The following is an 18,993-nucleotide window of genomic DNA, read 5'->3' on the forward strand; positions in this document are numbered from 1 at the left end:
CACGAAAAACAAAGCAAAAGTTTGTCTTCTGAATTTACTGATGGCCATCCAAGAGCTTTCTCCATCTGGCAGTGGCTATTTTTAGTGGCTATTTTTTGCTCATTGACACATCGTTATGAAGATTTTGTTAGGAAATGATTGTAAAGCTAATTAAATCATGGAAAAGGTTTTACACGTTGCAAGAAGCTGTTTGGATCACAATATACATGATTCTGAAATAGACACATCTTTATGAAGGATTATAGTAGGAAACAACGAAAGCTGTTTTAGTGATGGAAACAAAGTTTACACTCTACAATAAGCTGTTTGGAGCACAATAGACATGATTCTAAACTAGAAACATCTTTATGAAAGATTTTGTTAGGAAATGACTGTAAAGCTAATTAAATGATGAAAACAAGGTTTACATGCTGCAAGAAGCTGTTTGGAGCACAATATACATGATTCTGACATAGAAACAACTTGATAAGAGATTCTGGTAGGAAACAACTGCAAAGCTGTTTTAGTGATGGAAACAGTTTTACACGCCACAAGAAGCTGTTTTGAGCTCAAAACACATGATTCTAAAATGGAGACATCTTGATAAAAGGTTCTGGTAGGAAATGACTGTAAATCTGTTTTAGTGATGGAAACAAAGTTTACACTCTATAAGAAGCTGTTTGGAGCACAATAGACATGATTCTGAAATACAAACAACTTGATAAGAGATTTTGGTAGGAAATGACAGTAATGCTGTTTTAGTGATGGAAACAAGGTTTACCGCTGCAAGAAGCTGTTTGGAACACAATAGACATGATTCTGAAATAGACACATCTTTATGAAAGATTTTGGTAGGAAATTACAGTATTGTGTTTTAGTATATGTTTTAGTATAGTGTTTTAGCGATGGAAACAAGGTTTACACGCTGCAAGAAGCTGTTTGGAGCACAATAGACATGATTCTGAAATAGACACATCGTTATGAAGATTTTGTTAGGAAATGATTGTAAAGCTAATTAAATCATGGAAAAGGTTTTACACGTTGCAAGAAGCTGTTTGGAGCACAATATACATGATTCTAAAATGGAGACATCTTGATAAAAGTTTCTGGTAGGAAATGACTGTAAATCTGTTTTAGTGATGGAAACAAAGTTTACACTCTACAAGAAGCTGTTTGGAGCACAATAGACATGATTCTAAAATAGAAACATCTTTATGAAAGATTTTGGTAGGAAACAACGAAAGCTGTTTTAGTGATGGAAACAAGGTTTACACGCTGCAAGAAGCTGTTTGGAGCACAATAGACATGATTCTAAAATACAAACATCTTTATGAAAGATTTTGTTAGGAAATGACTGTAAAGCTGTTTAGTGACGGAAACAAGGTTTACACTCTAAAAGAAGCTGCTTGGAGCACAATATACATGATTCTGACATACAAACAAGAGATTTTGGTAAGAAACAACGGCAATGCTGTTTTAGTGATGGAAACAGTTTTACATGCCACAAGAAGCTGTTTTGAGCTCAAATCACATGATTCTAAAATAGAAACATCTTGATAAGAGATTCTGGTAGGAAATGACTGTAAAGCTGTTTTAGTGATGGAAACAAGGTTTACCGCTGCAAGAAGCTGTTTGGAGCACAATAGACATGATTCTGAAATAGACACATCTTTATGAAGGATCATGGTAGGACACAACGGCAAAGCTGTTTTAGTGATGGAAACAAGGTTTACACGCCACAATAAGCTGTTTTAAGCTTTAATACACATGATTCTAAAATAGAAACATCTTTATGAAAGATTTTGGTAGGAAACAACGAAAGCTGTTTTAGTGATGGAAGATTGCCTTGGTCCACATTAGTTTGCATCAGGTCAACACGTTAAAGGTTCCTTTGTCTGATTTGTAGCATGATCTTTGAGGCGTGCTTGGTTGGGGAGATTCAGCGTCAAGTCTCACCCACTAATTTCATTATCATTATGAGAACTTGAATTGAACATTAATTATGTCAGTGACAATCTACCTTTAACTTTAACTGGAACTTGAACTAACCCTAACACATCCTTTATGATTCTTTAATTTTTTAACATTCTATGCTTATTTCTCATACTATATGGGAGGATAACTTTTCTACAACCCTAAATAAAAAAACATCCTTTCACCCAATCAGGTTCTTTGTTTCATCAAACTTTACAATTTATGATATCAATGTTTGTACTTGTTATACAACAGTGTAATTAGTTGTGTTAATTATATATTAGGTATAACCTTAACGCGTGCAAACAAACGTTTTTTAAAATCTATTCACGTTGGTTTAAAATAACACACATTCTTCTGTTTTTATTCTCATTGCTTTTAATTCGGCTGTTGATACCAAATTTTATAAACAGCACACAACCTTGTCAGTGATACAGAATATTTACAAAATCATTACAACAGACATATATGTTCTCAATAAGATGCGATTAAGAACTGTTAACGATAAAAAAACAAAACAGAAATCTGTCAGAGTGTGATCCAGTAAATCAAGCAACATGTTCCACATTTAACTTAGCATGCCAAGCTTATGTAGTTAGTTTTGTCACATTAGTGCTCCTTTAAAACAAGAACACTGATGCCTCTTGTGATCCCTATGTAATTTTGTTCTTTCTGATAAATTAGCAAAAGAATTAATTAGCAGGACCTGTATTCCAGAGATTCAACAAAATGTATCAGTTTCATATTCTAGTTGCAAAATGTACTTAACCCAAATCATTTCCTGCACTGTGCACAGTGCAAAATGCTCTCAATAGTCATACTGATTGGCATTACAGATCAACTGATATCAGTTCTTGAAGGCTTATATGCATTTTCTAAACTAAAGTTGACAATACACTGAAACACAACACAGAAAAAAGGCATTTTCGGGGCATTGGGAGAAATCACTTAAACACAACACACACACACACACACACACACACACACACACACACACACACACACACACACACACAATGGTGTTTATCCTTACACATTCAAATAAACACAAACTAATTAGCAGGAGGAAGCATTCAAGGGACATGTTCAGGGACTCAGGAGGGGGCCCACCCACCACAGCTCACTAGCCCTGCATAATCTAACAAACCTTTTCCAATGATCTTGTTTAAATACAGTTGAATCAACACTCTCTCCAAAGTAGTGACATAATGTGACTAAAGCCTGCTATGTTCATGTGTTTTGTTAGCATTAAATTAGCTTTGTCAGTCTGCAGGATGTCTGACAGCTTGAATGAAAAGGAAAATGCTGAGTCAGGCAGTAGCTTGGCACAGTAGTGTTGGGGCAGCAAACCTCCTTCTTTACTGCTGTGGTGCATCTTGGGAGGAGTACTGAGTAGCTTGTGCAGGTCCTGTGCTGGAGTTTTGAGCCAGCAGCTGCTGCGGTGGACGCAGAAACACCAGCATCACTGTGATGTTATCACTAGAACCAGCTGCCTTAGCGTGACCTACCAACTGTTGAGCAACTCTCAGTCCAGCGGTGTCCTCAGACTGTTCCAGCAGAGCGTCTGCCCTGCCTCCAGGGTCACAAGACAGATGGAGTGCATCCAAGACCATACGAGGGACCTCTGAAGGTTTGACTGCATCAAAAAAACCATCGCACGCCAGCAGCACATAGTCCTCGTCCCCGCACAGCTGGGTTGTTGAGCAGTCGGCATCTCCAGACACATAGGGCTTCTGGTCAAAGTCACCTGAAGGAGGAATGTGGATGTGTGGTTAGCAGCTTTAGCTAAACGGAGCAGCACTGCCATACACTGACTCAATCATAATGGTTTATTAATTAAACCAACCGGCAGATTGTTTGGTTAGCATCAATATCACAAGTCCTCACAGGCTATCTTAAATCTTACACCAGAGAACCTGACCAAGAGATGTCACTTTTTTGCAAATTACAGTACAAAAATATAAATAATTCACAGGATTCAGAAATTTAACAAGTAATCAGTTATATGAAAAGTAGGGTTGATTTTGCAGTGTTCCTATATGTCCACAAGAGGAATTCATGCGTCTTCAGAAAAAGTCAGAGAAAAACGAACTAGAAGACTGGGTTGAAACCTAGTATTTGTTGGACTGTATGTATGGTCAATAAGCTTAACTGCAGCAGGGATAGTCAGTGGTAGTGTCTATAAGTGAATATGGATCTTAAATGTTCATCTGTAGTGGTCCCAGTAATATTTGTTTGTTGTGTACTGAAAGCTGTCATATTTATGAGGACTGCTTTTCAATATAATCATGCTATTTCCAACAAGTTATTGTTCTGTTTAGTGTGATTGTGTAATTAATGTTACTTGAAAGTTCGAAATTAGTGCGATTTTGGCCATTTCCATGTCGTACTTTAGAACTCCTCCTAGAGATTTCTTCCGATCAACTTCAAATTTGGTCTGTACCATCTTAAGAAGTTAAAGATGAATAGTTGTTAAAAGAAAAATATTTCGGCATAGGGCGTGGCCGTGGCACTGCGGCCATTTTGTGTGTTTCACCACAAAAACAGGAAGTGGACATTGTCCAATTGGCTCGAAACTTTTCAGGATTCAACCCTGAGGACAAATAAAGGCCGATATTTACTTAAGTCATAGTGCCCCCTAGCGGCAACAGGAAGTAGGCCTAAAAGTCAAGGTGCTATACTTTAACGAACTCCTCCTAGAGATTTTATCCGGCGGACTTCAAATTTGGTGTGTACCATCCCAACACCTTAAACATGAAGTTATTAAAAGAAAAACTTTTCGTCAGACGGTGTGGCGGCCATTTTCAGTGTTTAGCAATGAACAAAAGTTGTAACTTTAGTGTACGTTGTCGTATCTGCCCAAAATTTCTCTCGATTGTCAAGGGTCCAGGCCTGAGTACAACTACGGGCCAAAATTGACTTTTGGTCATAGTGCTTGATATGACAAACATCATCCGATTTACATGAAACTTATAATGTGTGGTCTACATGTGATACTGAGCCGCCCCTATACTTTAACCACGCCCACTTACTCAGGCCACACCCCCTTTCATAACATTTGAACCGTTTAAGTTCTTATCTTGTGTGAGGTGTCATTGAACTCAGCAGAGAGTTGCTTCTTCATTGGTGATGGTTTAGCCCGTCCCCTATACTTAAGCCACACCCCCTTTCATAAATGCTGACCCATCTATGGTAGAGTCTTGTGTGAGGTATCATGAACAGGGCATGAAATTGGCACCCGCCCACCCGCCAAATGCGGGTAACTTTTGTGATTGGCGGGTGAAACTGTCAATCTACCTGCCACATTGGCGGGTAGCCAATGACAATTGAGTGATTCAGACTCGTAACTATCGGTAAGCAGGGTACACGGTTGCTTACGGGCCTGGTCCAATCAGGGGCCCGCATCACTGGAAGACATTGATTGACAGCCGGGGCCCCCTATCGCATTTTCATTACTAACACAATCCCAGCAGTCCCACGTGCAGCCACTGACCAAGCAGGAGTGAGAACGGGTGAAGTTAATTTCCTAGTTTCTGATATGAAGATGAGACGTGTGTGTGACTCAAACATCTCACATTTACCAACAAAACGTACAGCGAAAGACCGTGCAAAACATTTCAGACCGTCCTGCCAACACGTAGACATTTTAACATCAATGTACGCTGTAACGTTTTTTCACTCTAAAGTCAGCGCTGCTGTTTCAAATTGTCGGCTCTCTGCAGCGGGCGGGACTGCTCCGTTTCCCCCGCGAATGACGCGCACACACAATCACACACACACACACACACACACACACACACACACACACACACACACACACACACACACACACACACACAGAGAGACACACGCACGCACAGACACACACACAAACGCACACAGTGGATGCAGGAAAAAACGCAGATGAGACCTACAGGATGACCTAAATTGAGGACAGCTACGTTATTGTAAGTGCAATGATAAGTTAAAGTCCAATAAGGACTTTATTAAACCGTATGAATGTGTCCCAGGCCAGGATAGAAAATTAACTAACAATGTAAAGATCAACAAGCCACTGACAATGACAGATATGTTCATATTTGATTCATCCAATAAATTATTTTGTGTCTTAAATCCACCAGCCTTTTTCATATTTTACCAACATTTGCAGCATCCTGAGCCTTTTTGGTAAGGTTACTTGAAAATCTCAGCCCAGAGTAGGCTAATGAATTAATAGTAATAAGTATTATTCTCCCTAAAACAAGTTTCCTTTTTATTTATTTTTTTATTTTTAAGAACTATACAAAAAACATTCATGTGTTATGGTGCGCATTCACCAGTGTTTTGTTGTTGTTGTGGTGGCGTAGGCTACTCCAGATTTTGTCTAGTCATCTCATCTCATATATGCAGTGGCGTAACGAGCCAACACAGGATTATCAAGGCGGGCCCCCCTACTACAGCACGTGATGACGGCGCAATGTTCACGAGTAGGCTACCATCAATAGGACAGGATAGGATCATAGAGACACAGCAATTCCTGTTTTTCACCTTCATGACGCAAAAAAAAAGTGGCTGGTAAAAAGTCCCTGTGGCAGGTGGATTTAAAAATCCACCTGCCACAGTGGCTGGTGGTCAAAAAAGTTAACTTCATGCCCTGATCATGAAACTCAGCAGAGAGTTCCTTATTCATTGGTGATGGTTTGACCCGCCCCCAAAGCTTGAGCCACGCCCCCTTTTATAACTAATGACCCGTTTGATGTAGACCCTTGTGTGAGGTGTCATTGAACTCAGCAGAGACTTCTTTCATCATTGGTCATGGTTTGACCCACCCACTATGTTTAAGCCACGCCCCCTTTCATACATGTTGACCCATCTAAGGTAGAGTCTTGTGTGAGGTATCATTGAACTCAGAAGAGAGTTCCTTTTTAATTGGTGATGGTTTGACCCACCCCCTATAATTTAGCCACGCCCCTTTTTACAGATAATAAACTGTATGACGTAGAGTCTTGTGTGAGGTATCGTTAAACTCATTGGTGACGATTTGCGGAGTCTGATTTGCGGAGTCTGAGTGCCTCGCAAATGCACGGTCGCAAGGAGCGGCGTCCGTCGGTAACCCTGACGCACGCAGAGGCACGAGGGCCCATCCATCGCTGCTTGCAGCTTTAATTATTATTCTTTTTCCCGGCAAATGAATTGCCTTTTTGAGGGGCTAACATATTAAAAAACTCACCAAATTTGCCGGTCGCATCAAGTCTAGGGAATAGGCGCGCAAAAATGGCTCGCTAGCGCCCCCTACAAAGTTAAATAAATTGAGCCCCTGTAGTGTGTTTAATGTAGACTCAAGAAACAACTTGGTACACATAGGTAACATGTCAAGATGTACAAAACATGTCATTGGAGTCATACCCTACACCCAACAGGAAGTCCGCCATTTTGATTTCAAAGTTCGAAATTAGTGCGATTTTGGCCATTTCCACATGTCGTACTTTAACGAACTCCTCCTAGAGATTTCATCCGATCAACTTCAAATTCGGTCTGTGCCATCATAAGACATTTTATAAGACAACTTTTCGTCATAGGGCGTGGCCGTGGTGGGGCGGCCATTTTGTGCGTTTCGCCATCAAAACAGGAAGTGTTGTAACTTGCATGTACATTGTCCAACTGGCTTGAAACTTTTCAGGATTCATAAGAGTCCAACCCTGAGGACAAATAAAGGCCGATATTTACTTAAAGTCATAGCACCCCCTAATGGTAACAGAAAGTAGGCCCGAAAGACAAGGTGCTATACTTTAACGAACTCCTCCTAGAGATTTCATCCGATGTACTTCAAACTTGGTCTGTAACATCCCAACACCTTAAAGATGAAAAGTTAGTAAAAGAAAAACTTTTCGTCTGACGGTGTGGGCGTGGCGTGGCGGCCATTTTGAGTGTTGAGCGATGAACAAAGAAGTTGTTGTAACTTGAGTGTACGTTGTCGTATCTGCCCGAAAATTCTCATGATTGACAAGGGTCCAGGCCTAAGGACACCTACAGGCCATATATGACTTTTGGTCATAGTGCCCCCCGCTGGCAACAGGAAATGCGCCTTATATGACAAACATCATCCGATTTACATGAATGTGTGGTCTACATGTGATAATGAGCCGGCCCCTATAATATAACCATGCCCACACTCAGGCCATGCCCCCTTTCATAACATTTGGGCTTAACATATTCAAAAACTCACCAAATTTGGCGGTCGAATCAAGTCTGGTGAAAATGTACGTATTTTAAGGGTTTCGGGAATAGGCGCACAAAAATGGCTCGCTAGCGCCCCCTAGAAAGTTAAAAAAATTGAGCCCCTGCAGTGCGTTTAACGTAGACTCATGAAACTTGGTACACATATGTATCTTGTCAAGATGTACAAAACATGTCATTGGAGTCATACCCTACACCCAACAGAAAGTCCGCCATTTTGATTTCAAAGTTTGAAATTAGTGTGATTTTGGCCATTTCCACATGTCGTACTTTAACGAATTCCTCCTAGAGATTTCATCCGATCAACTTCAATTTTGGTCTGTGCCATCTTAAGACCTTACAGATGAAAAGTTATTAAAAGAAAAACTTCGTCGTAGGGCATGGCCGTGGCGGGGCAAACAGGAAATGGGTGTAACTTGACTATGTACTTCTAATATGTTTGGTTGGTAAAATAAATATGTTGTATGTATAAATTCAAATCAGAGCGTCTTCATGTCTGGAATGGATGTATTCTTGAGTCTATAAGGTAACAATAATATAATAAGATAACCTTGTTTGAAATGGGTTTGGCTAAAAGAAAATTTTGATTTTGTCTATACTACTAGGTACGTATGTTGACTGGGTTAAATAGAATTGCATTACTAAAAAGAGACAGACTGACACAAGAAACAACACTACTACCGAGGACCCTCTCGAAAATTAGATGAACCATCTTGTACAATAAATAAATATCAAAATTAATCAAAAAACACGGCTGCCGTGATTCAAAACACTTCACAAGGGGCAGTGCTTAGCAAGGAATTGACCACAACTCAAGTTGTTTTTTTGAGCAATCCTGCTTAAACTTAATGGAGACATCTGGCACAAAGACCTAAATGTAAGTACCAAGATTCATTAAAATCCAATAAAGGGTAGCAAAATGGCGGAACTTAATGAAATGCTTGAAAACTAACTAATAACTAATTGCAATTATTGTAAATGGCGACGTTTGCACACAGCCTCAGTGTACATGGGGTACTATTGAGTTTGTCCCGGTTTGTTATTAGGGTTCAAACCCGGGAAAATTAGAATGCTGAATAGATTATCCAATTTACATGAAATTTACATAGTGTGGTCAACACAGTACAGCAATGTGAGTCACATGTAATTAGTGTATGTTCTCTACGCCACATAGTGGACAGTGTTACAAAATTTGAAATACATCCTTTCCAAGTGCTTTTTAGCACTTCACCCAAAAAATTATAGAAATAGAAAATAATAACTAACTTGTGCGCACAGTGTCAGATGGTTAGGATATTTAAAACTGCATTAACCGCCGTCCTGCCAGTACCCCTGACGTGCTGGGAGGGGAGAGGGCCCATTCATCACTGCTTGCAGCTTTAACTTCTTTCATGATCTCTTTGATTTACCAATATTAAGAAATGCCAGAAACTGAAAGTGCATTGTTTCCTTGTGCAGTTTCAGATGGTTCTATTTTAAAGATGAATTTTTCCTTTCTTCAATTTGATATTTGAGTAGTTTATCTTAAGTGCCGCCTGCTTACCTTTAGCATTTGGCTTAGCACAGCACCATTCTAACCATAAAAAACACAACTCCACCCTCTTGTCAAAAATTGTCAAATCCGGTTGCAAAAAACCAAGATGGCCACAAACGAGGCTTCAAAACGGTAGTCCACATACCAATAAGGTGATGTCTTTCTTTACAGTCTATGGTGTTCATACCAATCAAACAAACATGCTCCCCTCAATTAGAGTTAAAGGCAGATATTTACCTTGGATTGGCTCACATCTTAGCCATTTCAAACTAAGGGATAATTATTAATCTATTATCGAATTGCATCAATTGGTTCAATACTTTATCTCCAGCTTTTTAGACCAAATTTCTCTACCACCACTGCTCTTCTAAAACTCCCAAATGATGTGTTCTCATCCTTTGATAAAAGCCAACTAACACGTGCCATTTGTATTGATCTTTCCAATGCTCTATAAGCTTTATTCCATTGGTTTAAATCAAAATGCTCTAGTTAAATGCCTATCTTCATAACAGACATCAGTGTGTTGTTTGTTAACATTCTCGGTCTGACTGTTTATTGTTGAAAAGGGTGTTCCACAAGGTTCAACCTTGGGACCCATCCTTTTTCTATTTTTATTAATGACTTACTGTTTTGTTTATTTAGTTTAATGACTGTTATTTCCACTTCTAACTGCTTCTGTTTTCCAGACTTTATTGTTGTCAGATGTTTGGTGTGGTTTTTATTGTTTTTATTGTTTATGGTTATTTACCGTTTACTGTATGTGCTTAATGTTTAATGTTTAATGTGGCTCCCTTGAGTGCAAAACAAATTCCCCTCGGGGCAATAAAGGTTTCATTCCATTCAGGACATCTTTATTTTGTCATCTTAAAACAACTTGTTCATGGTTTTAACTTGAATGCACTAATGATCTTCTGTTTCTTTGTTTGTATTTAGATACAAACTGCTTCAAATGCTGTTTAATCTGATGTAATTGATTTATTATCTGGGTTATTGTATCTAATTTTCTTGTATAACAGCTGGGGGTGTGGGTGAGAGAGGGTAAGCAAGTTGTCTGTATCTGTGTGTTTGTTATGTAACGATATTCTGTTTGTGTATGTTTTATAATTTTGAATTAGTGTTTAAGACCACCTCAAAAATTAGATGTCACATCTCAAGGGGCTATCTTGTTAATACATTCAAAAATATGTCAGCCTGTTTCAAATTGGTGTGTTCTATCTTTAGTGGAGGTAAATAAAAGGCCAATATGTTAGAATATCTACTGAATTAAGCCCAAAATAAAAATGGGGATGCCACACGTATGCGTTTTTCTCTGCTGTTGTTGATTGTGATTGACTTACCAATTGCTCTGGAGACAGCATAGGTGCCATTAACACGCCAACAACCCATGAAGGTGATACAGCCACCAAGATCCTCAATTCTCTGTTTCTCGTCCTGGACAGTGAAGGACAACAGAGAACAACTTTACCATCTGACCACCTTCCCACCATTTATTTTATCTGAAGATGTGCAGCAATTTGTTGTAACTATCTTCACATTTATTTATTTATTTTTCATTTTATTTCATTAGTCAGCTTATCACATTGACCACCAGTGTTTAAATGAAGAACCACACATTAACTAAAAATCAAATGCTTGAAACATTTTAATCAATTTCATGGTAAATATATTCACGGTGCAAATAATAATTACATTATCACATTCACATGAAAGAACTACAATAGTCCCCCTCAGCATTTTTATTTGTCTCGCCATCTCTCCCGTGCACAGTGCGTCTTTCAGTTCAACAGTCAACATACAACCTGCCATCTCACTGCACACATCCACACCAACCTATAAAATAATTTGGCAATTTAGAAACGTTACTGTTTTGTTCAAATGAGTCACATAAATAACATTCCTGATAGTATAGTGTATAGTGCACACACGGAACTACCATGACACAACTTTAATAGTTGCACAGAAAATGATACAATAACTGGGTCAAATATGTTGTAAAATACATTCTGCAATATTTCTGTGAATTGACTTGTGTATATTCCCTGAACTTTACTATTTGTTTCCATGAGAGCTTGCTTATAACTATACTTATACAGCGCTATAAGCAGATTATAACACATTATAAATGTGTTTTTTAATGCATTATAGAGACATGCTTCATAGAAAATGTTACAGAGAGCTTGCTTATAACTATACTTATACAGCGCTATTTTAAGCAGATTATAACATATTATTACGGTGGCCGACAGGGGCAAACGCCCTGCAACTTAAGAAAACACACGCAAATAGACAAAACACAAGCAAATTAAGAAAACAACTTCATTAATTTGACAACACATGCGCAGCATTCAGCAAAGGCGCTGCAAATACCACAACACAACCAAATACATAAACGTACTGCAAATAAAAAACGATGCAAAAAGAAAAGCATGCAAACCCCGAAAAAAGAAGAGATGCAAAAAGAAAAACTTCATTAATTTGACAACACATGCGCAGCATTCAGCAAACGCGCTGCAAATATCACAACACAACCAAATACATAAATGCACTGCAAATATGAAACAATGCAAAAAGAAAAGCACACAAACCCCGAAAACAAATGCAACAAAAAAACGCTGCTTCCAGATTACACAACGGAAGTTCTCCAGGCCTCTAGAGGGCGCAGCTAAGTGGAACAGCTTTTAACCCTATTTTCGACCGTTATTAACCGATATTAAATTCATATTATTATTATTATTATTATTAACATAATATATTATTAATATACAGTCTATGCTCCCGTCTCATGCCCTCCCGGCTGGTGCTGTCCCCGTGCTTCGGCTTTTCAAAATAAAAGCTCGCGTCTGGTCCGCTATGTGTTTGTACTTTGGTGTTTTGGATGTTTGTGAACTAAACAGTACGGCAATCATGCTGATGATAACAATAACTTTTTCAGCAGATGTCTTACTTACAACACGTTGGAGTTAGCAAAGCAGTTTTGTGTTTATATGTGCGGGCGGGATTTATTCAGTTTGATAAATCCCACGGTAAATTGGCTGGTTTACTAACAGGGAGGGACTAGAGTCTGTTTTTTGTATTTCAAGAGCGAATTGCTCCACAATATGAATACAGATTGATCACTTATTTTGTTGGTAACCGTTGTATAATCACAATATTACACTTGAGGAGGCCTACACTTCAGTAATTTCGGACCTCGAAATTAAACCCTCTCATGTAATATGGCTTAAACAAACGTCAACGTTAAACGCTGATGCAGTTTTAAATGTTTTATCACCACGAGTTTACAGACGTCTCTGCTGATTGAGTATCAGCTGGGACCTGAGCCGAGACACACCCACCAAACGAGAGAAAACAGATCTCAAACATAGATTTAATATTTACAGTCTATGCAGTTTCTCTCTCTCTCTCTCTCTCTCTCTCTCTCTCTCTCTCTCCGTGAGGTCGAAAATCAAGCTGTTCCACTAGCTGCTCCCTCTAGAGGCCTGGAGAACTTCCGTTGTGTAATCTGGATGCAGCGTTTTTTTGTTGCATTTGTTTTCGGGGTTTGTGTGCTTTTCTTTTTGCATCGTTTCATATTTGCAGTGCGTTTATCTATTTGGTTGTGTTGTGTGTATTTGCAGTGCGTTTATGTATTTGGTTGTGTTGTGTGTATTTGCAGTGAGTTTATGTATTTGGTTGTGTTGTGATATTTGCAGTGCGTTTGCTGAATGCTGCGCATGTGTTGTCAAATTAATGAAGTTGTTTTTCTTTTTGCATTGCTTCTTTTTTCGGGGTTTGCGTGCTTTTCTTTTTGCATCGTTTCATATTTGCAGTGCGTTTATGTATTTGGTTGTGTTGTGGTATTTGCAGCGCGTTTGCTGAATGCTGCACATGTGTTGTCAAATTAATGAAGTTGTTTTCTTAATTTGCTTGTGTTTTGTCTATTTGCGTGTGTTTTCTTAAGTTGCAGGGCCTGTCGGCCACCGTATATTATAAATGTGTTTATAGAGACAGGCTTCAAGTGTTACCAAAATGGTAACACTTGTAATAACATTCCACCATCATAACAGACAATAAGTACTGGTAAGGTACATTTACATTTCACTAATGTAATGTTTCCCCAAAACTACTCCCTTTCACCCCTACATTTTACTGTTCCTGGGACAGTTTGTTGTGATAAGTGCATAATTTTCTAGAGGTTTATAGCCATAAAAATAAAATGGATGGAAAGGCCATTTCCATTCAAATCAACGTAGCAGAATAGTCAGAGCAGGGCGACTTCCGGCAAGATGGCGAAACAGGGCACACAAAAAGTTTTAAGCTCTGTTCGTTCGGTCCCAAATTCGAACTGAAATACTGCCATTGACCAAAAACATATGCTAACTACACCTCACCGACAGTGAGCGCAAAGGTAGGACAAAGATACCAAGAAAAACAATGTCAGCCGTCAACAGTAAAGACTTTCCTCCGCTCAAGACTGCTAGCCCGAATGCTAACACAGGAAATAAGTTAGCTTTCCCAGCTATGCTGTAGCGCTGCTACCACTATGGATACATCAAAGCCAAGAACAGCTAGCTCCGGCGGCACAAAACGGCCACTGAATGTCCCTCAACTAAACTCCCACTGACTAAGAAATTGGCGACAGAGACTGAGCCTTCCCTCGGTGATGTTTTAGCCACCATAAGGAACCTGGAAAACAAGGTGGGAGATTTTGGTAAACAACTTAAAGAAAGCTCCGACATGGTTGCCAGCATTATACAGCGAGTCGAGCTGAACTCAGTCGGACTCACTGAATGTACGTCCAAATTGGAGGTGCTGGAAAAAGAGCACTCTGTCATGAAGAAGGAAAACACCAAACTAAAAGAGAAAATACTTGAGGTGGAAAGATACAAACACTGCTGGAACTTGAGACTTTCCGGTCTCAAGAAAAAGGAAGGAGAAAACCTCAGAGAGAAAATTCGAGAGCTGCTCTTCATAATCTTTCCACAATGGGAAGAAGAGATTGAAGACGTTGTCAACTCAGTTCATCGCGTCGGGAGGAGAGGAGAAGACGGTTGGAGCCGCCAGATCATCATGCAGTTTCTGAGGAGCCGTCACCGGGATGAAATGTGGAAAGCAACGAAGGATTCTCCCATGTGTAAAGATCAAGGGCTCCGCTTTGTGCAGGATTTCACCAAGGAGGATCGGCAGGCAAGAGAACAACTGTGGCTGAAAATCAAGCAAGCCAGAGCGCTGGGTAAGGTGGCATTGTACAGAGGCCACGTTGCTGTAATTGATGGACGCACTGTAACGATTTAGTCAATCACTATCAAGTTGGTTAAAATGTCACTCAAATGCTCAGTTGGTAACACATGCTGTTGTTGTTAATAGTGCTCATTGTTAAGCTAGTTCTGAACATTCTCGGCTTCTCATGTATGTTCTCACTATGTAAAGTCACTTTATGGTACTAAAATTGCACACAGGAGAAGGTAAAATAATTCAATATGTGCATTTGTAAACAGTTGTTTACCTCCTTGTTCACCCCAATGTCAGTCTCAATGATGCATTTCAGGGACCTGTCTGAAGTTTTTTTCTTCAACTTAAGAGCTTCTAAAAAAAGAAAGCTCGTTATTGTTAAAACCTTCCTCTATTTATTGGCACTTTAATTTATTTACTCTATAATTTACCTTACTCTTCTTTGATGTCCTTAAAAAACAACCTCAAACTTTTAACTATTAACGCTAGGGGCCTACGAGACAACTTGAAAAGAAAAGCTGGTTCTCTACTGTAAAAACAGAAGTTTACAATATATACTCATCCAAGAAACTCACTCAAACGACTCTGATGAAAAATTCTGGTCAAATCAATGGGGAGATAAAATATTTTTTTCACATGGCACATCGAGATCTGCAGGAGTTGCAATCCTATTCAATAACTGTCCGTGGAAAGTGGCAATGACAAAATCTAGTATTGATGGTCACTGGATTATATGTGTGTTACTTTTGGATGACTCTGCCCTACTTCTGGGTAATATTTATGGCTACTGTAACACAGTGCAAAATAGAAACCTTCTTAAAGATATTACAGAAACAGTTGTACAACTCAAAGAAAGATATTCTACAGAAAACGTAATAATAGGTGGGGACTGGAATACGGTGTTGGATGAGTGGATCGACAGATCCCCCAGCAAATATACAAATCCTCATCCTAACACATTATTGGTTACCTTATTAACAATTTATACCTCCACGATCCTTGGAGAGACAAAAACCCAAATCTTAGACAATTTACCTGGTTTAACCTGTTAAAATCCACCTCTTTGGCCTGATTTCGTCTATTTCTGGTTCCCAAATGGAAAAGCTTATAACAGAAGAACTGCAAGGCCAAAATGCATGTATGAGGCTTCATTTGAAACCTACATTCTTCTAGTTTATGGATATGTGCTTGATTAGCATGTGATTAAAACACAACATACACTACAGCAGTTCAAACATGGTTCAAAATAGTTATTTTGGTCCCGTCTAAAAAAACGTAATTTTTAAAAAAAAAACTAAAAAAACTAAAACATACTTTGTGCCACACTATGCAGAACACAACACATGCCTTCTACGCCTTGTCAACAAGACCTATATAAAGTTTCAGATCTCTAGTCCTAACCTAATGGGAGCTAGGGAGTTTTCAGTATTTGGTATAACATGTGTTAACAGTGGGTGTGCCAAAACCTCTCCAAAACTTCTCCAAGTGACCAAATGTTGCTAAATGCTTTTACTCACTTCTATGCTGTTAGAAAAAAAACATACTAAAGACTTAAAATGACTTACAAAATCGTTTTAAATTCATTCAAACATTGTTGAACATATTTTTTTTCTCATAAATCAGATGTATGTGCATGCTGGCTCTGGGAGGCGGGGCTTAGGTCTGTTACCCATTCATTTGGACTGGCTCCCATTGAATATTTCTATCATGCTATATACCGTTGGAAAGGGAATGTGATTAGCTACAACTGCCATGATTGACGTGTCGATAGCCAATGACAGCTTTTCCTAAGATGGCTGCTCAGAGAGATGACGCAGCAAATTGACCGCTCCATAATGGGAGCGCTTGCTGGACGTCGGGGGCTGTCCCAGGGTGAAAACTAAACAGAAAAAGTTGGGGATGCTTTCGCATTGTAGATAAGGTAAGGAAGGAAAACAAGCATACCCAACAACACCGTGCAGGATGAAGAGAAAATATTATTTTTGCCAACTGCATTGACAAAGGAGCAAACAGTTAGCTACGGACTTTTTGTTTTGTTTTTACACAGCATTTTGTACCTACTGGATTATTTTTATGAGAAACCCTTTTGGTCTTTTGATTGTTGGAACCTGATGAAATGAATATAAACAATTAGGGAATGGGCAGACTTTACAACTGCTTCAAAGGTAAGAAGTCGTCACTTTTAATCCTTCTTTTTTTGTTTATGAGGTCTGATCTAAATGAATCATGTTTGTTGCTATAGCTATAGCTGAGAATCTAACCGATCTAATAATGTGTAATATGTCCATATTGACAAAAGTGTCACATTCGTGAAATAATTTTTAATGTTGAAATATTAATAAATATTAAAATGTGGGTGGGTGTTAACAGGTTAAATCAGATGCCTCTATCAAATCTAGACTAGATTACTGGTTAGTAGCAAACACAATGCTAAGTCAAATTGCAAACTGTGAAATATCTCCTGCACCACTTACTGACCATTGCTGTATTGATTTATCAGTAACCCCTACAATACAGTTTGGAGAAAGGGGTACTGGAAGTTTAATGCAAATCTCCTAAAAAATGATGAGTACTGTAGTGGCATTAAAAAACATATTCAAGAAGTCTTACAGGATGATTCCATATCGTCATACACTCAAAAATGGGAATTTTTTAAATATAAAATCTGCCAATATTCAATCTTCTTTAGCAAACACATTAAGAAGATTAATGGCTTAGAAGGAGAAAATACCATTAAAGAGATGTTTGTGATTCATTTCACAAACAGGTACTATATATGCTGGAAACTCCCTCCTGATTGGCCTGCCTGCATGTGCCATCCAACCCCTGCAGCTCATTCAGAATGCAGCGGCTCGACTTGTCTTCAACCTCCCCAAGTTCTCTCACACTACACCTCTCCTCCGCTCTCTTCACTGGCTACCAATTGCGGCCCGCATCCGCTTCAAGACACTAGTACTTACGTACAGGGCCATGAACGGATCAGCACCCGCTTACATCCAGAACATGGTCAAACCAAATACCCCAACCCGCCCACTTCGTTCTGCATCAGCCAAACTGCTGGCTGCTCCCTCACAGCGAGGGAGAACTAATCACTCAACGAAATCCCGACTGTTCACTGTCCTGGCTCCCAAATGGTGGAACGAGCTCCCCATCGATATCAGGATGGCCGAAAGCCTACACATCTTCCGCCGAAGGCTAAAAACGCATCTCTTCCGACTACACCTCGGATAAAATCTTGAACTTGCACTTTTGAACCTGCACTTTCATATGTCTCTTTGTAGCTTTGCCTATTTAAAGCTACTGTATTTGCACTTACTACTTGTGGTCTGGAGTTTGAACCTTCACAGTTGAAAGCACTTAATTGTAAGTCGCTTTGGATAAAAGCGTCAGCTAAATGACATGTAATGTAATGTAATGTAATGTACACGCACAATTTCACCCCACATCAAGCTCCCATCTGGAATAACAGATATGTGCTATGTAATCGCAGATCTCTCCACTTACAGCATTGGATGGATAAAAATATCTGGTCAGTAACCCATTTAATTAACGACCAGGGATGCTGGCTAACTTATGACAGCTTCTGCTCGAAATATAACATAGTTTGCACACATGCTCAATTTGACAAAGTAATCAAAGCGATCCCTCTGTTAATTAAAGGGTTAGTCCAAAACATAGAAACACAATCGGTTATGTTAAATCTACCCACACTTCATTTTAATGATCATGATTTTCTGGCTGAGGGAAATTCAAACAAATTATTTCGTATTCATCTTAATAGTATACTCTTCCCAATACGCTCGAACAGAAACTCCATACTCCAGCTGTTCTCTGAATCAGACCAACTATATCAAGTATCCTGTAAGCCCCAAGGCAAAAGAAGTCCACTTTAAAATTATGAGTAATATTTATCCATCCAACGAGCTGCTAAGAAAGAGATTCGGCGTGGATCATAATAACTGTAATTTTTGTGAAACTGAAATTGAAACTACTGATCACCTGTTTTTCCATTGTATGTACTGCGAAGCCTTTTGGGAGGATTTACAGGACTGGCTCTCAACCAAAATCCAAGTACTCAC

General features: G+C 39.1%; 1 protein-coding gene across 1 annotated transcript in view; it reads right to left on the bottom strand.

The window, feature by feature from the left end:
• Positions 1-2,308: 2,308 nt before the first annotated feature.
• The window catches only part of ppm1f (protein phosphatase, Mg2+/Mn2+ dependent, 1F), a 31,201-nt gene continuing 14,516 nt past the window's right edge, over positions 2,309-18,993 (bottom strand). Inside the window, exons 5-6 of the mRNA XM_031303794.2 lie at positions 11,041-11,134; positions 2,309-3,700 (exon numbers count right to left, since the gene is read on the bottom strand). Of these exons, the coding sequence (XP_031159654.1) occupies positions 3,312-3,700; positions 11,041-11,134 (483 nt within the window). The 3' untranslated portion in view covers positions 2,309-3,311. The remainder of the gene's footprint in view (positions 3,701-11,040; positions 11,135-18,993) is intronic.

This window comes from Sander lucioperca, chromosome 17, assembly GCF_008315115.2.
Source record: "Sander lucioperca isolate FBNREF2018 chromosome 17, SLUC_FBN_1.2, whole genome shotgun sequence".
In the NCBI taxonomy this organism is placed as follows: domain Eukaryota; kingdom Metazoa; phylum Chordata; class Actinopteri; order Perciformes; family Percidae; genus Sander; species Sander lucioperca.